The following is a 21,811-nucleotide window of genomic DNA, read 5'->3' on the forward strand; positions in this document are numbered from 1 at the left end:
ACATGGATAGACTTGTGCTTATTGACAGTAAAATGGAAGATGAACTAGAGTTGGCAGAGATGTGAGACAGGGAGTCCAATCAAAAGTCTCTTGTGAGAGTCTAGACGTGCCCTATACCAAAGCAATGGTTCTGTCAAAGCAGAGAAAAGAAAGTGTGCAAGAAATGTTTTGAAAGAAGAAATGACTGGAAATTGAGCGATTTAGGATGAAAACTAGTTTGTGAGCTTCAGTAACTGGGAATAGTACTCTCAATGGTAATAGAGAAGTTTAAAATGAGGGAAAGTTTGGGAAGAAAGTTGAGTTCAGTTTTGAACCTAGAAAGTTTGAGTTTTCTTGAGAATACAGTTTGAGACTTCTCATAGGTAATTAGAAAGTAGGAGAGGGTGGGATGAATAGATTTGAGAATCATCAGCATAGCAATATAACTGATTCATGGGAGCTGATGAGATCACCTAGGGAAAAAGTAGAAGAAAAATAAAAGAAGAAGAGGAGAATAACCAGAGTTATTGGACATGACTTGGATGAAAGGAGATTTGGCAAAGGAGAAGAAGCCATGGTCAGACAATAAGAGAAGAATCAGGAATATGGAAATCTAGATAAAAGAGAATATCAGATAGAAGAGGGTGATTGAAAGTTTCAGAGGCTGTAGACAGGTTAAGAAAGAGTAATATTGGGGTAGGCAAGGTTATTCAGTTAAGTCATTGGCAACTTTGGAGCGAATAGTTTTGGTTGATTAATAAGATCAGAAGCCAAATAGCCCAGTGTTGAGAAGATAATGGGAAGAAAGAAAGAGGACAAAGAGGACATCTATAATAGATAGTCTTCTCAACCCATTTAGTCACAAAAGCAAATATAAGATATTTGTAAGATATAAGATGATAGCTGGAGGGAAATGGATCATTTGAAGGTTTTTAGAGCATAGGGGGAAATATGGACATATTTATAGACTGTAGAGAAACATCCAGTATTCAGGGAAAAATTGAAAATAAATGAGAGTGGAGATGAAAGAGGAGGCAATCTATGGAAAGAAATGGGATGGAATGGGATTCTTGTGCAGGTAGAGTAATTAGCTTTCGTAAGAAGAAAGGCTATGTTGTCATTTGAGTCAAAGGTTAAGAAGATAGTGGCTGAAGAGGTCTTAGTGAATGACTTTAGTTTTTTCAGTAAAATATGAAGCAAAGTTTTTAGCTAAGAAGATGGGAGGAGAGGGAGGAGAGGATCAAGAAGGAATGAAAAGTTCCATTAAGAGCTGCTGTGGTGAGTGAGATAGTTAGTTAATTAGGCATGAGTAAAAGGATTGTCTTGTCTCAGTGAGGGCCCAATTGAAAATATGTAACATAAATTTATAATGGGCCCAAGAAGCAAGTTGTGATTTTCTTCAGTTTTATTCAGAAGCATGTGTGTAGGAACAAAACCTTTGATGGCAGGAAAACCCATTTTTTGGCAAGCTTGTCCTATAGACTTTCAGGGGAAAAAAAAGATGGTTAAAACTTAAATCCTTCCCTATACTATAGATCAGTCTATAGTAAATTTTTTATAAAAAAAATTTATAAAAATATTCATGTATTTATTTTTTAAAATATGGTAAAAATATATACTCAATGCTATAAATGAGTTATAAAATGTAATGGTAGTTCAGATGAGGGAGAAATTATTTCTGGCCATAGAAAATCAAGGAAGGATAAAGACAGTAAAATTTGAAGTAACCTTTTTAACAGCTCAAAAAAGGAAAGAGGGATTGAGTGCATTTCAGGCAGAGGAAACTATATAAGGGATATGTTTTGGCAATATAGCCAGTGTAACTTGTCTGGAGTATAGAAAATTATTAAAGTTTAATGGGGGATAAGAAAGTCATGTTGGTACAAAATTGGGTAATACCTTGACCATCAGGTGGAGAAGTATAGACCTCATTCAACAGGCAATAGAATATCTAAAAATTGTTGATATAGATTTGAATAGTTCTTCCTTCCTCAAAAGCCTTAAAATGGTTTCTTTATTGTTGATAAGATAAATATAGTTTCATTATTTTGGTATTTAAAACTCTCTATGCTCTGGTTCCAATCTACTTTTCTAGACTTATTTCTTATTACTTCTCTTCATGTACTCTACATTCTAGCTCTACAGTGCTACTGGCTGGTTTTCTAACTTAAGATGCCTGACATCTTTGACCACTTTGTATTTGCATAGGCTACTCCCTAGAATATACTTCTCATCTCTGTCATTTGGAATACTTCTCTTTCTTTAGGGCTTAATTCAGGTGCTGGTTCCATAGTAAATATTTCCTTGATTTGCTTGTCTTCTTAGATTTTCCAAGAGCATACTTTGTAGATTTCTCCTTTGACTTCATCATTTCCTATCTTCAAATGAAATGTAAACTGTTAAAAGTCAGGGATCCTACTATTTAACTTTGATCCCTGGTGACTTGCACATAATATGTACTTAACAAAAAAAAACTTTTAGAAATTGAATCATAAGATTTTCTGCAGTGAAATGATATCACATTTTATGTTCAAGGAAGGGTAACATAACAGAGAATTGTAAAGTTATGGTGAATAAGAGACTGGAAGATGGACTAGTATTTTGAAATGTTATGAATAAGGTATGAAGAATTTGGTCATTTAAAATATGAATACTCATTTGGTCTCAACACCAATTAAATAATCAATATCCGTTGATTATTACAGTCTCAGAACCATAAATGTTACAGGATAACAAATTAGGAATAAATACTGTGATCCCCCATGTCAAGAAAATGACCTGAAGAGTTCCCTAGTTAACCAGTCAATGAAAATATTAAGTTCCTTCCAGTTTGTCCAGGGACAGAAGAATAATAAAAAATTAAACAAGATGAGTGTATAATTTAGTAATAAAACTGTGTGATAGAAACCATAAGAACTCCTTAGGTCTGGGACATCCAGAAGGATCTAGAATCCAAATTGTTGAGCTCAGGTGGCACCTGCCAAGCAGTCTGTTAGGTCTATATGGATAGTGTTACATACTTTCAAAAAATGTTTGTATTCTGTCTGCAGACATGGGACTCGTTGTGCTGGAGAAGTGGCAGCTGCAGCAAACAATTCACATTGCACAGTAGGGATTGCATTCAACGCCAAGATTGGAGGTATGTGAAGCAGACCTGTATCAGCAGAAAAAGTGAACCCAAGTACCCTTCTTTATTTTTTTTTCCTTTTTTTTGTCCTAAGAAGCATTTAACAAGCTTTTTGAACAGTGGTAGAAATGTGTTTGCATAAAAGTCTTCAGCTGGTGCCAAGGATAAAACGGGAGTGATATGCATGTGGTTAAAGCAATTATAGCCTTCAGGGGTGGTCACTCAGAAACTTGTCTCTTTAATTGGCATAGGGATTGTCAGTGTCCTTTGTGGAAGTAGTAACCTTGACCTTGAAATGCTGAAACATTACATCTGGTGCTTGGGTGAGAAGTATCAAAAAATAAGCACACCAGGCAATTGTCTCTAGGTGGAAAATTTTGGTTTGGAAAAAAAATCTATAAAACGGGAAGATCATTTAATTGACCATTCTGCTCCAACTTTATAGAGATGTCCACTTATTTTCAACATTAGAGTCACAAAAAACTAATACTGTAAAATATTTATGAGTTATTCAAGATGCCCAATATTATAGAATTGTTTAAATATTTTTGACTTCGATAATTCATTTAAACCTGTTTGCCTCAGTTTCCTCAACTGTAAAATGAGCTGGAGAAGGAAATGGCAAACCACTTCAGTATCTTTGCCAAGATAACTCCAAATAGGGTCACGAAGAAGCAGATGTGACTAAAACAGCTGCACAACAACAAATAACAAAAATGATACACTGATCAATGTATAGTCTATATCTCTTACATAACATCTCTTTGAAAATTAACATGTGCATGCTTCTGGTATTTGTGTCAGTATGTCAAAGAACAATGATTTTGTAGTTAGGGTAGCTTCTTTTAACAGTCTGTCTTTCTATAATTTAAAGCCTCACAGAGTTACCTGAAACTCAGAAAGGTTAAGTAACTTGCCCATAGTTATATGGCTTTTAAGTATTAAAGGCATGGTTTGAACCCAGGGCTTTTTAGTTCTAAATCTAGACCTCCTTCCTCTATACCATGATGATATTTTATAGCTATATATGAATGTTCTGAAAGGTTAAAAAAGAAAGAAATATTTAAAATTGCCATTCGAATAAATAATGACTTGTTAGAGAAAAACATTTTTGTAGGGGAAAAATTGGTTTCAGCATGCAATAGCATAACAGCACCTCACATTTATATAACATTTTAAGGTTTTAAGAAGTACTTTTTCTTTTTAAAAAATCATTTAATTATTTTTTTAACATTTTGATCTGTATTTAGACACAAACTGTTCTTTCTCTGGGTATGGATAGCATTTTTAATCAAAATCCTATCTACAACAATCAAAAAACACATTTCAGACATTATATTTAACTCTAGGGATACAAAAAAAGGCATAAACCAGCCCCAACTTCAGGAAAATCACAAATAAGTGACTAGATGCATACAATATAAATACAGAGCAGATGATAGGTAATATCCGAGGAAATGGCATTAGTAGTTAGTAGGACTAGGAAAGGTCTCCTGTAGAGTCTTGGACTTGAACTATCTTGAAGGTAGTCAAGGGAAAAAAAAAAAAAACATGAAGATGAAAAGAGAGAACATTTTAAGCTGGTACACGCAGCCAGCTCAACAGCATGGAGATAAAAAAAAAAAAAGTGTCATGTATGAAGAATAGTAGTTAGATCGATATAATTGGGTTTTAGAGTATATGGAAGGAAGAATGTGTAAAAAGACTAGAAAGGTAGGAATGGTTCAGACTGTGAAAATCAATTGATAAAGAGAGGATTGGATCTTTAAAGAAAAGTAATTGGGAATGATTGGAGTCTATTGAATAATAATGTAAGATAGACTTATGCTTTAGGAAATCCCTTTGGCATCTCAGTAGAAAATAAATTGGAGTGTAGGAAGATTTGAAAAAGGGGAGACCAATCTGAAAGTTGGGGTACTAGTTGAAGTATGGCTTGATGAGAGTCTGCACTAGGCTATCTTTAAGAGTAGAGAAGTTTCATCTGACAGCTGTTATAAAGGAAGAAATTATGAGTTTTGACATTGGATTGAATATATATGGTGACTGAAATCAAGCAGTTAAGGATGATCCAAAATAGTGAGCCTGGGTGAATAGGAGAATGGTAGTGTCATCATCATCATTAGGAAGTTGAAAAGAGGGGAGGTTTTGAGGAAAAGATAATGAGTTTTGTTTTGAATAAGCTGAGTTGGAAATGCCTACATAGGACTGGAGGAAACTAAGTGCCAGAGAGATTAAATAATTTAAATGACTTTAAGATTACACAAATAATAAATAAAAGAACCTGGTTTTGAACCTAGGTTCTCTGGCTCAAATCTAATACTCTTTGTACTGCACCAGCCTAAGCTGTGTTAGGACAACCAGGTAACACATTAGATAAAATGCCAGGGGGCAGCACCAGCCCTGGAGTCAAGAGAACCTGAGTCCAAATTCGGCCTCAGCTGTGTGACTGAGCAAATTACTTAACTCGAATTGTCTTGCCTAGATAGATAAATAGATAGATAGATAGATAGACAGACAGACAGACAGATAGATAAATGAATGAATGCATGAATGAGTGAGTGAATGAATGAATAAATTAATTAATTCATTAAAAAAAAAAAAAGATAGAGTGCCAGGCTGGGAGTCAGGAAGACTTATCTTTCGGAGTTCAAATCTGGCCTCAGATATTTACTAGCTATGTGATTCTGGCAAGTCATGTAACCATGTTTGCCTCCGTTTCCTTATCTGTAAAATGAACTGGAGAAGGAAATGGCAATATCTTTGCCATGAAAACTTCAAAACGAACCCCAAAGAATCAGACATGATTGAAATGATTAAATAAAGCTGTGTTAATGCTTGATTTAGACTTTATATTGGGTTTTCCATGAGGCAGAATTTGGAGGAAAAAAAAAGCACCCTGGATTTGGATATGTGTATGGAAAGCTTATTGAAAGTACTCAACTAACTCAATATAAATTAGTGTACGGCTGGGATTTTTAAAATGATGACTGGTAATTTTTCTTGAGAGTCTATGAGATGAAGAGAATGAGGAATTCAAATAAAATTGCATCAACTATAACTCAATAAGATATGAAGAGAAACAAAGGATGAAAATAACATAAAAAACCATATAGCTAGTTCCCTATGGCCTAGCCTAAGGCATCTAGCACACCCTAGGGGTGGGGATGCATGTGTGTGATAAGAACAATTATGTTATATAACTTATTCCAAGTTCTATGATTCTAATTAATTTTGAAGTGTCAGTAAGCAAATAGTCAGAGGGACTCTTGACACAAAGGTATTATTCCATGAAGAGATAAATAAATATTAGTCATAGATCAGATGCATGTACCCTAACACATGGGTCCTTCCTTGAGATCTCCCACACACATACACATACTCATCCTTCAATTCAACTAAAAAAGACAGACATCAATACAATCAAGTACACAGTTGCTCTTCCAGGAAAAGTTTGTGCTCCATAAACATGGGCCTTCTCCTTATGTTGTATCGATTCTTTCCTTAGTTTATCCAGTCTTATTCAAGACTTGTGGTCTAGCATCACCAGTAATATGTAGAGTAATATATTAGAATTGTTAATCTTACAGGATTCATGTCTAGAAATAAGGAAAGAGTCTTGCGTGAGCAAATATGAAATCTTTATAACAGCCATTAACCCCTATTCTCCTGTAACTAGGTGGCAAAGTAGATAGATTACTCAGAGAAAGGGAGATCTGAGTTCAAATCTCACTTAGGGACCTTACTATCTGCATACTCACCCTTAATTCATCATCTATAAAATGGAAGGAAAAGATCACATATATCTTACAAATTGTTGTGAGAATCAAATGAGAGAAAATGTAAAACTTTGTAAACTTTCTGTAAATATTAGCTATTCTTATTGTCAACTACACTGAAACCAGTCTCTAATCTATGAATGGTTGGAGCTAAACAGAACAGGCTAGAGACAGGCAAGTTGGAGATAAAACAGAATTTTAATTAATTTAAGTATGAGGAAAATGATTGCAAGTGGAAGTCTCTCTCCATCCCCCACCCCCTCCTGAGAAGGAGAGCTTAACATGTTAGAGCAAAGGCAGGGCTTATATACATAAAAAGTGTCTGGACCACAACACAATTATACTTAGGACTTGAGACAATTCTCATTGTTGGTATTTCTTGAGACAATTCAGTCATTTTTCAATCTTGTGGGAACAGTCTAAGTTGCATAAGAATCGTCGAGCCTTTGTAATCATTCAGCAGGTAAAGAATCAAATTTAGTCTAGTGAGAACAGGAGTGCAATATCTGATTTGGTTCACTAGGCAGGGATTGTGAACCTGTAAAATCATAAATCCCTCATTGAACATCTGCTTCTGGTCAAAGAAATGTACTTTGCCAGAGGGGAATATGATCCAGAGTGCAAAGGATTGTTGTTATTCCAAGTTCAGGGTACAACCTGCTTTCTGGATCTTAGTTCTGGGAAACAGAATATTTAAATATCTTGACATTATGTATATGGGAATAGTATGCATTATTTAATTCATAAGAATGTCAAGTAGAGAGTTCTGAAGAAAGAGATCCTAGATTCAGAGCTACAAAGGACTTTAGAGATCACAAAATCTATAGCATTATGTAGAGAAGGAAGCTGAGCAACAGAGATTAAGTGACTTAGCCAGGGTTACATAGTTCATAAATTTCAGAAGCAGATCCCTCTGTAAAATGAGCTGGAGAAAGAAATGGAAGATGACAATGGGAGTGCATCCCTAACTAAACCCATGTCTTCCTAATGACAAGTTCAAAGTTTTCTGTTATTCTGCATTTTCTTCACAATCATAGAATCTAAGAAGAAACCTAAGAAGTTTAAGCCTATTTCATAAGTATTGCAGAACACTTTCGGGAATTGGACTCATGATGGCTACACAATAACCAAAGGGTATTCTTTTCTCTATACTATGTTGCTTTAATAGAGTACTACAGATATTTCTTGGAACATTTTGAAAGTCATTCTTCCTAAACTGTTGGATTTTCTCTTCTGTATCTTTTGGGTACTAGATACAAAGTCATATATATATATATATCCCCCCTAAATTTTCTGACATTTGTACTTAAGCCATCTTGGGCAAGTTAATCTCCTGACAAGCCTGTTTCCTCATGTATAAGGAGAAGGTTGGCCTTCAGAAATTCCTTCCAAAGCAATAAATATGCAATTCTATATTCTTTATGGTGTGGTCTATAATGAATTATAATCTACCAATCCTTTATCTAATCTATTTCTTTTGAATAAGGCATGCACTTCCATTGCCATGTTCCAAACATGTCATATTCCAGAAAGGTTTGGCGATAACTGTGAAGTCCAATTTATTTCCCTTGTGTTAAACCTGCCAGTTCACTTTGTTCATTACCTCGACTTCTATGTGTGTTGTCATTGTTCAACTGTGACTCTGTATGGGATTTTCTTGGCACAGATACTGGAGTGTTTTGCTACTTCCTTTTCCAGCTCATTTTACAGATGAGAAAACTGAAGCAAACAAGTTACCACATTCACATAGTTAATAAATATTGGAGGCCAGATTTGAATTCAGGAAAGATGAGTCTTCCTGACTCCAGGCCTGGCACTTTTTGCACTATGGCACCACCCAGTTTCCCCCCTCTACATGTGTAGAGGCATCTAAGGTCATGAAAAATTATTATGATCATTCTTCCAGGATATGATCTCATATGAATTTATGGGTATCTCTACTGCTATTCTTCTATTTCATATTTGTTGTATCTTCCATAAAAGGGAAGAGGCTCTTAACCTATAATAGGTTATAATTATATGGGGAACTCCTGGAGGAAACTCCTTCTCCCTATGCAAATTTACTCCATATATATGTGACTACTTATAGTGTTAAGATAGTTACCCAAAACTCTGAGAGATTTTAACTTTCCCTAAGTCACATAGTAGTATCTATCAGAGGTAGGCCTGAACCCATGTCTTCCTGGCTCTTATAACTCTAGCTATCCAGCATATCTTGTTACCTTACATAACAAATAAATGGGCAAATTTCCCTGTTATCTTCCATTTTCATTTTAAAGACCTCCAGATCAGAAGCACAAATAGGTTCTTATTGACATTTAGGGTCATTCTACCCCCTTGTTCCATTCCCTAACATTTTTCAACATTTTATTTTATTTTTCTCAATTCCTTTTAAACAAAAATTTTCAACATTTTTTTTTTAAATTGAGTTTTGAATTTCCTCTCTCCCTATTTTTCCCTCCTCCTAGGAAACAAATTTGATATACATTATATATGTTCAATATCTAACACCATTTTCTTAACAAACTATTCCCTTGATATATTCTTTGTCTTTTGAATCCTATGTTGATAATTGGCAGCAATTCCAAAAATACTACCTGTGACCCTAAGTTTTTCTGTTTCTGATCTCTATTTCTTAATACACAGATTGCTTTATTTGTTCCTCCTTAGTACTATCATTTGTTCCTACAAAAATCCCTTGAAGTAGAAAACTTTTACTACATATAAACTGATTGATTATTGGTCATTACTCTAATTTACCCAGACCTTGAGCTCATCACATTGTGAGAGTTTCAAGTAATTGTCAATTGGTGACCAAATGTGTAAGAGCAATTTTATCTTTTGAGTAGGCAAAGATATGAATGAATTATCCTCATAGGATGGTATCACCTCTGAAAAATGTAGAGAAATACTGGCAGAGGAAGTGAGAAAGGCATCCCAGCAAAGAATACAAAGGTTTTTCTCCTTTTCTGTAGATAGCATTAAAAAGAATGAAAGCTATGTTTCATTAGTCACCCAATCAATATTGTTTATTCAACTACTTTTGAGAATTCATCCCCATCCCTTACCATCACTAAAGATAATAGGATGAATGGATGACTAATAAATGTACTCTTTCTTAAAAATCTCATCAAAATAAACTTATGACTATGATTCAGTCATGGTTAAAAAACAAGGACATTATAAATATGGTGATTTGAAATACACCAATACTAGACATGAATACATATATTTATTTGTATAAGATTATAGGCAGCACAATGTAATTGTCTAGATTTTATGGCTTGAGTCTTGGCTTGGGCTAAAAGTGACTTCAGATGTCATCTACTCTTATATCCTATTTTATATATGAGTAAATTAATACCCAAAGTGATTAAGACCTACCCAGGGTCACCTAAGAAATAAGTTATAAAGTTGAAATTTATATTGAGGTTTCCAAAGCCATAATTCTTACCATTGGGCCACATTTGTGCCAACTTTTCAAATGCCTTTAATATTTTGGAGGCTTAATAATTTCATTTTTCTGTTACTTAAGATTCAAGACGATTCCATAATAATTCATAAATCCTTTATTTGTATATACACAAATATAGCTCTGTGTGTATATGTATGTATACATGTATAAATATATATGTGTGTGTTGTATGTATGTATGTTTATATGTTATATGCTATACTACCACCCCATCTTAAAAGGAACAAACATGAAAACTTAATTCATGACCCATAAATGGATTAAGTACATAAACCAAATTCATCTATTCAGTAGACTCTAGGTGTTAACATCCTGATCCTCCCCACTATCTACCTATAGAGAAACATGAATCTTATCTGAAAATTATATTGAACCTACATATTCTTTCTATTAGCTGTGGAGGAGACAAATAGACTGTATAGATTTTACCTTTAAAAAAAGAAAAAACTAAGCCAGGATTTACAAGACTAATCCTGTATGCCAATGAGCTCCTGGAGCCAGCTTTGTCTTCTTTTAGGTAAAGACTCCCCTATGTTGTGAGTGAGAAGAATGAAGCTGCATCAGTGAAATCCTGCACTTATCCCATCAGCCTTATTTAATTACTGTACCCTCAAGAAGGCAAATATTTATATGTGTTTTCTGTTAATACTTTATCTTCTTTCCCTGCTTGTGATACAGATATCACTTCTCATTTGACTGTCACTAAGGGTCTTTCCTCTCTCCCTCCCTCCCTCTAAGGGAGGCCTCATAGTAACTGTTATTTATTTCAATTTATATGTACCTCTATTCGATTAGTTTGTTGATGAATCCTATTCTCTGTTGCCAAGAAGATAACACAAGGACAAGAATACCTACATATCTATCTACCTTACTTCTCAATTCAACTGACACTCTACCCAATTCCTCCTTGTTGACTTGATACTCAGATGATCTCACTTGGACAAATTCCTTCTTTGGAGAGCTAGGTTCCTTGAATTTGATCCTTGCAGTGGCCTTCTTCCATCACCTTGTGGCCTATCCATTTGGCCAGATATCTAAAGAACTCTGTCTATGAAAAATGCATCCCTCCTTCCCCTTTTCCCCTGTGATACAAGACAACTTGAATTTTAATATGGTATTCTTAGCCTCCTGGACTAGCATGGTATTTTTACGCCCTGAACTCGACATTCTTTCATCTTGGCCTCAGTTGAGTATTAACCATGTTAATCTATATTTATTCACATACCTCCTTTTCTTATCCTTTTGAACCAGCAGCCAGTTGTTTAATTTTCAGTATGAGAATCTACACCAGTAAGCATTGCACTATTTTTTTCCCCAAGAGCACATAATGATTCTTCTTTACTAATTCATTAATTAACAATGAATATTTGATTTATAATTTTGGTTATTAGCTTGAGAAAATGTTAATAATGTAAATTAAGTTTAAAAGTATGTCTTGTATATATTTTTGAATGAAAGCTGGTGGTAAACATTTGGCAACACATCAGTGCTTTAGCCCACCAACTCTGAGATTATTGAATTATAGTATATCAGAATTAGAACAATTTCAGGTATCCTCCATTCTATTCCATAGTTAAAGAGGTATACTTCCTTTTACAATATATCTGATAGTTGGCCATATGGCTTTCTCTTGAAGAACTACAATAATGAAGAAATCACTGCTTCTGAGAAAGCCCATTCTTGTTTTGATTAAGTTTCTTTGAAAATTTAACGTAATGAAGATCAAGACCTTTGACCCATTATAATTCTGCCCTGTTGAATTTAATTAAACAAGTCTCTCCCTCTTTCATATGATATCTCTTTACCCTAAATTCTTGAAAACTCTGTACCATCTCATTCCACCCCCAACTTCTCTAAGCTAAGCATACCCATTTTTATTCTGGATTTGAAACATTAGAATGTGTCTCAACCTCGGCTGATCTGCTTGTATTTTTTTCCTTCTTTAAAAAAGTCTATTACAAAAGATAGCAAGTTAGGTCGGAGTAAGGATAGAGATAGCTAGGTGACACGGTAGATAGAGCACTGGACCTATGGTTAGGAAGAATTAAGTTCACATCTAATCTCAGACCCTTTCTAGCTCTGTGGTCCTGAGCAAGTCTCTTAGCCTCTGCCTGTCTCAGTTTGGAAAAAAAATGATAGCCTCTACCTCTTTAGTTGTCATGAGGATAAATACAAAAATATTCTTAAATGCGTTGTTATTATGTAAGTGCTATTATTGTATTTAGAAAAGAAGGTAATATTTAAAAAGTAATATTTTTAAAGTCAACTAGAAGAAAAATGAACCCCAGTTCTTTCAGTTAATCTTTGTTTAAGATGATTTCACTCATCCTCCTGAATTTATTAGAGATTGAGATTGACCTTCTAAAAGTCTGGTAACTAGAAACAAATACATGTGGTCTGATCAGATTTGATCTGGTGGAAGTAGAATACAGCAGGGCTAGAATCCTTTTGCTCTAGGTACTATGTTACTATTAATGAAATCCAAGATCTCATAAGATTTTGGACTGCTGGCTTTCACTAGATATTTTTCTGAGTAGCTATCTGTTAAAATAGACAAGACATTTATTGCTCATATTACAAATCTACAGCAATGGCTCTCAACTCAATATTACAAGAGGTTTGTAAATCCATATGTGGAACTGTAAATAAATAAATATGTCCCTGTTAGAATGTAAGATCCTTAAGGGCAGAGAATATTTTGTTTTTGAATCTCTCATGGTACTGATAATAGTACCTGGCAGAGAGCTTGTTGTTCAGTCATTTTTAGTCATATCTGACTCTTTGTGAATCCATTTGGGGTTCTTGACAGAGATACTAGATTGGTATGCTATTTCCTTCCCCAGTTCATTTTATAGATGAGAAAACTGAGACAAATGGAGTTAAGTGATTTGCCCAGGACAACAAAGCTAGTAAGCATCTGAGGTCAGATTTGAACTCAGGTTTTCCTGACTTCAAGATCAGCACTATATTCTATGTACCAATCAGTTGCCATCTAGATGGCATAGAGCAGATACTTATTAAATGCTTAATTGCTTCTTCTATAGATTAAATAATTAATATATATTATCATTTTCCAAAGCTATGTAGGTACAATTTAGTATAAAAGCATTACTGAATAATTGCCTTTTATCTTAAGGTATTTAAAAAACCAATAGGTACTTATAGTGTATCTGCTACCAAGTGGGGCTCTAAGAAATTTCTTGACAGGGTCCTTGATGAGATTGGGACTATATATCTATATAGATGATGTTTGAATTATAATCTTCCTTTTTCTATGGCAGTGACAGATTTTGAATACTTAAATCAGCAAATATCCATTGTCTGTTATGTGTAGAACATTATTCCACAAGTTAAACAACAATACTTTATAGTGGAAGGAGCTTTGTAGTCAGAAGACTTGTTTTTTTGTCCTTAATGTTGCCTCTGATGTTTATTAGATGGATGATTGAGAGGCAGCATGGTGTAGTAGAAAGGATACTAGTTTGTTATCAAAGAACCTTAATTTCAATTCAGATTTGGCCAATTAAGATTTTATGACCTTGGGAAGGTTACTTAATATCTCTGTGAATCATTTTCCTTAATTAAGCTCTTAACTTTGCAATATATAAAATATGAGGATTATACTAGGTGATGCCTCAGGTCTCTACAATTCTATGAACCTTTGGTTTGTATGGTTATCTTCAACCATTGTGTCCTTACCTTTAAAAATATAATTATTATTGTGAGGAATGTATTCTTAAATGTGATCTATTATTTTTTGTGATTTTCCTTGATATGTGTATATACATGCACTTAAAATTCTTTCAGAGACATCTAAGTCATTTATGTTTTAATAGGCTGTTATACTCCTCATTTTCCTCTATACACGGAAATTGTAAAACTCAAATTATTTTAAATAATTTATATAATTAGATTGTTAAATCTAATTTATATATATATATAATCTAATTTATATATATAAATCTGAATTTTGAACCCAAGTTATAGAGAATCTGAACACTCTTGTTTATTTTATGCTTCACTACCTGATAGTAATGAAGTGGATTAAGAGCTGTACCTGTAGTTAAGAATACCTGAATTAAAATCCAGCCTCAGACACTTATTAACTATATCATCCCAGGCAAGTCACTTAATCTCTGTCTGACTCAGTTTTCTTATATATAAAATGAGGGCTATAAAAAGCAAATATCTTCCGGGTTGTTGTGAGGATCAAAAGAAATAATAGCTGAAAAAGTGCTTTATAAGTCTTAAAACACTATGGAAATGCTAGGGTGTTCTTGTTATTGTTATTAGTAGACAAAACTCAATTATGTCCTACTAGGTAAACATGATCCTTTGAGAAAGTTAATCTCATGCATATATTTTTAATATATGTGAATCTTTTATTCCTACTAATATATTTTAGACTCTTGAAGTTATATATTTAAAGTAGTAAAGCATATCATTGAAAGTATGTCTTTACATGAGAGACCTCTCTTTTATTATTACGTCTTTTGGACATGTCATTTGTTTGAAAAAAAAAAAAAGCCAAATTATATTAATTCATTAGTATCCAACATGGTTCTCTTAGTGAAAATTAAATTAAAGTAAATATACCTTACTCTAACATATGCCACATTCCCTAAATTTTCTGTGTCTTGGTTTCTATTCTCAAAATGATGTGGATAATAAGTCCCACCTGTCCAAGAGGGATATACTGAAATGAAGATTAAGGACCAAACATGGGTCAAATACTTTGACATTTTTTGACGTAAAGTATGTCTTGAATACAGAGTATTCTCACTAATTACTTTATTAGCAAATAAATTAACAATGAAGTCATATTTTTAGATTTATTGATCAATAAATTAATTAATTAAGATTAATTTTAATTTTATATCAGCCTTCTAGGTTTGGAGATAGCATGGTATGTGAAGTCTTCCAATTCTGTGGGAATGTTAAGGTCTGAATTCCTGAGAGGATGATTTGAATTAAGTAATGTCATAAAAAAGGAAAACAAAACATGTGAGGGTTTCTCTACTACATGCAGATAAAGAGATAGTTGTTTTTTCTTTTCCAAAGAAAAAAATTTAATCACTTGAACATTTCCCCATGATTTTATGCTTAGTCATTATGGATACTTTCCTGATTTTCATTTTAACTTTTGTATTTCTATCAAAGGGGTGCGAATGCTAGATGGAGATGTAACAGATATGGTTGAAGCAAAATCAGTTGGCTTCAATCCTCAATATGTGGCCATCTACAGTGCTAGTTGGGGTCCAGATGATGATGGCAAGACAGTAGATGGACCTGCTCCTCTAACTCGACAAGCCTTTGAAACTGGTGTAAGATTGGTAAGTTTTTGTTAATCTAGCTACTTTCACCTTATCTCTTTGTAATACTTATAGGTAAATTTTATATATGCATATGAATATATATACATGTTTATATGTATATGTGTACATATACATATAAATAATATACATACATATATGTATATATACATTTTAGTTTATCATAATACTGTCTTTTGTATATTAGACCTTCCCATTTTATTTTATACAACATCCCCCACACATGGACCTACACCTAGTGAGGGTTACATTGGCTCATAGAGAAGAGAGCCATTTGTTTTCTAAGTCACTGATAAAAGAATATGTCTTTGAGATATAAGAATTCTCATATGCCCCTTTTTCCTTAATGAGAATTATATTAATGTTTCTTCATTACATTTTTCTATTGTTTTTCTACTGAAAACTATACTCACAGGATGATTTTTATTATAATTATCATAATCATAATGATTCCCTGGGAAATAAAATAATTAGTTAAAGAAATGGTAACATGATCCAGGATTTGGAATATGGAGTATCGATTATACTTTGGAGTCAGGTTGTGTTTGTCAACCTACTCTACATATGAAGTAGAAATTTGAAACACTTCTTCAACAGGAATGGGAATAATGGAAAGATTAGATCAAATGAGAAAACAGTAACCATCTTGATTTTGGATGAAGAATTGGAGCCTTTGAAGGGAGAAATTTTAAAGATAAAATAAAGGATAATACTTTACTGTTTCTAATTGAGGATTCTGTGATAAGGCTGTCTTATAGGACCCAAGTTTCCTTCTTTAATCCAAGTCAATATTATATTCTTTTGAAAAAAAATTATTATATTTTGATTTTACACTACTTACATTTCTCCAAGTCCAACCTCAGATATTTACTAGCTACGTGACCTTGGGTGAATCATTTAACCTCTCAGCCTCAGTTTCTTCATCAATAAAATAGGAATAATTATAGTTCCTATCTCCCACAGCTGTTTGGGGAATCAAATAAGATAATATTTTTTTTTTGTAAAGGGCCTAGGACAGTGCCTGTTGAGCTACCATCATCATGATTGCATTATCTTTATTTTTTATTACTACACAAATGTACATTGTTTTCCAGCCATTTTTCAGTTGTGTTCAACTCTTCATGATTTCATTTGGAGTTTATTTAGCATAGAGACTGAAGTGGTTTGCCATTTTCTTCTACAGCTCATTTTACAGATGAGAAAACTTAGGCAAATAGTTAAGTGATTTGTTCAGGGTCACACAGCTAGTAAGTTTCTGAGGCTGGAGTTGAATTCAGGAAGATGAATCTTCCTGACTTCAGGCCCACTTATCTGCCCATATATGTACATATATGTGTATACACACATATATTCATGTGCGTATATCTCTTTTGAAGAAAACTATCCCTAGAAATTAAGAATGAGAACAAAGAGGAACAATTTAGCAAAAACAATTCAGCCATCTCATCATCCTATTTCTGTATTATATTATTATTATTACTTAAATTTATGAGTAGTTTCCTCACAAAATCCCTTTGACATGGTGCAGGTATGGTTATCATTATCATTAGGATGCATGTACTTTACTGAGTAAAGCTTTAACACTTCAAATTTAAATCTTTAGGATCCTAAAGGATATTATTGGGATGAAAGATCTGATGTCCTAGGTGAAAATACGCTGAATTTACTACCTAGGAAGATCATGTTCCCCTAGCCAAATGTGATTAAGTGTTTTGCCAAATACTTACAAAAACCAAAGCTTAAAGTAAATAAACAACAGACCTTCCAGACCCTCCATAAACTCAGTTTTGGAATTCTTGCCCAAAATGTCAACATAGAAATGATATAAAATAATTTCAGTTTTTCAACTAGGGGAGAGAAGGAAATAGCTTCAGGTCCTCTAGGATCATTCATAGGAAGCCTTTCCTGATGACTCAACCAAGACTGAAATGATATTTGTCTTCACTGAAATTTTAATCACATTTTGACCAGACCTCTCCATAGCATTTATCTTTTTCTCTTCATAAATCATAGCTTGAAAGCTGGAAGGAATCTAAAAGATTATTGAATCCAATACATTCATTTTATAGATGGAAATTGAAAGCCAGGGAGGTGAATTCACTTGCCCATCACACAGGTTATAAAAGTAGCAGCACTGGAAATCTAATCAAGGACTTCTTGCTACAAATCTGGTCTTCTTTTGACTGTACTATTCCACATATGTAAATGTATTTCCCTCCAATTTGCATTATGAACTTGAGAACAGGGTCTGTTTTGTATACATATTTATATTCCAGTACCTACAAGTGTCTGGAATACAGACAATGAAGTGTTTGTTGAATCTAAATTAGTAGTGTGACATAAAGAGCACATCAGCCAAGAGTAGATTCAGAGCCAGCAATAACTAGCATCTAAATCTTAGGTTTAACCCATAAAATTCTGTTGTAGTTATTTGAGCAGAAAAGTCCCTCTTGGGTTTCCAAAGTCATACTTTTGCCAGAAGAAGATTGTTCATAAGTCTTTAAAGTATCTTTTCCAGATTTTTCCCAACTATAGCATATTTCCTAGCTTTATATGACTAAAGGACTGCAGAGTCAAGTATTCTCTGAATGCTTTTTATAAATAGTTACATCAAGCCCAAGGCCAGTTAGCTTTTTGTTAGATTCAGTTCATTCCAAATCATGTTGGAGTTGTTAGCACCTAGGAAGAGAAAAGCATGGGACATTTGGAACATCAAACATTTCCTGGAGTGAGTAATAGACCAGATTGGAAGGGGATAATAGAAAACTGAGTATTTGTCAGCCAGAGGGTAATGCTTAATAGAAGTGTAACACCTGCTCTCTTTAATAGTATTCTCAGGCATAGACACTATATAAGACCTTAGGGTATGTGGGGGGAGAGAGGGTGAGGGAAATTTAAAGGCAAGAGGAATGGATTGATAATCTTAATTTGTACACTTATCCTTTCTCAGTTCATTTCCTTCTTGGAAAATACTACCTCCATTATTCTTTTTCCCATCTCCTTTTGTCCCTGCTTTTTTTTTTTTTAACAAAGCAGGTAAGAAGGAAGAGTACAGGGGCCATCCTAGTCATTTTAAAGTAATTCATATACTTGGCAAAAGTATGATGAATTTTAAGCATCACAACAAAGAAGGAGAATAGCATGTATTTCACCTTGCCCTTAGCCCTTCTCAAACTTAGGAGCACTGTGGATGTGAAACTTCCTACAGAAATTCACAATTTTCTCATAATTTTATGTGTCTGCTTTGTCTTTTGTTTTTCACTTCATGATAACAAAGTGATTCCAAGGACTACCTACAAAAAGGCATTACAATCTGTACTGTTGCTTTATTTATCTTGGGGAGGTGGTAGCAGTGATGGTTGATGTATATCTCTTGTTAGCAAACAAGAAGAGGAATGAGGATATAGAATTCTTTTGTTTACTTGGTTAGGTGTTTTAAATTAAGGAAGATCACCCTGAGTTATTTGTATGTATAAAATCCTTATGAGAATGAGATGGGAAACATTTCAAAGGGAAAAATGATTTTAAAAAAATTAAATATATTTATTCATATCTACATTATAGAATATATATATATACATATATATATATTCAAGTCCAGCATCAGAGTAAAGATAAAATTTACTTTGCTTTGAATAATAGGTCATATTTTATAGAATTTTTCTTACAATGACCTTGTCAATAGTCAATGTAGACTACAATTTTCATTGGGCAAAGAAAGGAAAAAGAAATATTTTGGGGGGTAGAGGGGAAAAGTCCTTCACATAAACAGATTTGATACAAAGGTATAGGAATTGTATCTGCTTCCTGGACCATTAAAGGTACAGATAAGCCAATAGCTATAATACCCATCAGAGTTCCCTAGTCATTACTCCTCTAGTGGGGATTTGGGTTATCTTAGAAATTCCTTGGATAAAGCCAGGCTCAGGGCATCAGCTAACAATTTTTTCCCCCAAGTTAAACATAGGATGAATCTCCTTCCTGATTTTTAGAAGAGAATTACGTTTAATGCCTCAGGGTTCATACGATATGGTCCTACAAAAAATCCTCGTAAAATAAGTTGAGTAACCCTGCTTCCCCCTCCCCCATCCCTAATTAGCTACTCTATTCAGAACATTAGTATTATAACTTCTCTTTTCCCCAATGTAACTTAAACAGACAAATACCTCTTCTTATCTTTAACTTTTCTCCCCTAGACTCAGTGAATTCTCAACTTTAGTAACTTGTCACTGTAATTCTGGGACAGAATTTCCTATCACTCCCAGTTGCTTGCCCTTACTGTTATACATATTTTAAAAATTCTATTTGTTGAAAAGTTCCCTCTATATCCCTATTGAACTCTTTGGGCAACTCTCCTTTTTTCCATTTTATGAGAATTATTTCTTTTTGTGTCCTCAGAGCATCTTTGGAGTGTCTTTGGAGCATCTCATTTTTTTTTTTCTGCATTGATTTCCTCTGTAGAATTTTAGATCATGTGATCCTAGCTTTTTTCTCTAACTCTTCAAAACTACTCTCCTAAAGTAAAATATAACATGCCAAGCTATTTTTGACTTTCCTCTCTTTCTTTATTACTATGCAGACTCTAAGATTGAGTCATCACTTCTCCCCATGGTTCTCATCACTTATATCCCATGGATTAGCTGCTATCTTTTGGTGAGAATTGGTTTCTGAATATTTCTCCTCTTAATCTCTTTACTTTCTGAAGGATAGTATTGTCATTATAGCTTTTGACAGAAAATTCCAGCAGCTGTCCATATAATTCATTTATAATTAATCAATAGCATAAGTGCCTCCATACCAGGTTTGCCTATTTTCTCTTTCTGTCTAAGTGCTATGTAACTTTCTAATGATAGTTTTTGATTATACTTCCAAAATATTTGCCTCAATGCTCTCTATCTTGTTTACCCCCTCTAATTCTTTTATACAGCAGTATATCACCTTAATATCCCTTACTACCAACCTCTTTTCATCTAATCTTTTTTTTTAAATTATAGATATTTATTCAGAACTTTACTCTGATGTGTCTCATCTTACCCAATATCAGTAATATCTATGAGGTCTGATTTGTCTCATTGTCATAAAATTTATTGGTCATCTTATTTATTAACATATTTGCACATTTGTGTATAGACATCAGAGGCATGAGTTTTATTCCTGAGTCATTTTAGGAATTTTTGTCTCCTACTAACTTCTGAGTGTCACTAGTCTTATAAAGTAGAAGGATTTTGTGAGAAATTAGAGAATATAATACAGGAAATATTTTATACACACATATATACATATATTTACATATGTATGCTACATATATATGTACTCTGGATACATGTTTATCAAAAGGAATTAAGTGCCAGAGAAAACAGAGGAAGCCAAGAGTTATTATGAACTAAATCAATGACATATCAGTGCATATGAAAATGTCCTAGATGGTTAAATAAAGTGGTTAGTAATTGGCTAAAATAGTGCTTGCCACAAGTTCAGGACATTGAATATTAAGATAAAGATTAAAATCATTATATCATCTGGAGATATAATCAGAAGGAATATAGAAGCACCAATTGAATAAACTGTTTTGGGGAAAAACAGTCTGAAAAGGAAAAAGTGAAAGAGGTTTGAAGTGTTCCTCATATAATTAGTGCAGCAAAAGTTATAATATAAGCCTATCCCATTGTAATTATAAAGTGCTCTGTAAATGTCAGCAATCATTATTATTATTACTATTAGTCAATAGGACAAAGATGAGCTCTTTATAAAAGATGTAAAAATAAGTAATACTTCAAGGATCTGTAATTTCCTTGTGTACTCATAGTAAAATGGAAAAAGACTGACTGTACTAAGGGAGCTAGATTCTGATCCTATCTGTGATGCTTACTGACTGTGTGATCTCAGGCAAATCACTTAAATTGCTTGTGCCTCAGTTTCTTCATTTGTCAAATGAAAGAATTTGACTCTTTGGCTTTGAGATTTCTTGTAGCTTAGGATCTATAAACCTTTGATCATGGAATCATAGATATAAATCTGGAAGAGAACTTAGAGACCATCTTGTCAGTCAATTTTAGCAATGATCCCTTCAACTAAAACAGATTATCATAGAAGCTGGTCTTTATGAATAGTGTCTACCCCCT

At 33.6% G+C, this 21,811-nt stretch overlaps 1 protein-coding gene across 2 annotated transcripts in view; it reads left to right on the plus strand.

Annotated features, from left to right (window-relative positions):
* Positions 1-21,811, plus strand: part of PCSK5 (proprotein convertase subtilisin/kexin type 5) — a 611,928-nt gene that overhangs the window by 240,842 nt on the left and 349,275 nt on the right. For both annotated transcript variants that reach the window (XM_031939641.1, XM_031939639.1), the window contains exons 6-7: positions 3,030-3,118; positions 15,517-15,689. In XM_031939641.1, the coding sequence (XP_031795501.1) occupies positions 3,030-3,118; positions 15,517-15,689 (262 nt within the window). The remainder of the gene's footprint in view (positions 1-3,029; positions 3,119-15,516; positions 15,690-21,811) is intronic.

This window comes from Sarcophilus harrisii, chromosome 1, assembly GCF_902635505.1.
Source record: "Sarcophilus harrisii chromosome 1, mSarHar1.11, whole genome shotgun sequence".
Lineage (NCBI taxonomy): Eukaryota > Metazoa > Chordata > Mammalia > Dasyuromorphia > Dasyuridae > Sarcophilus > Sarcophilus harrisii.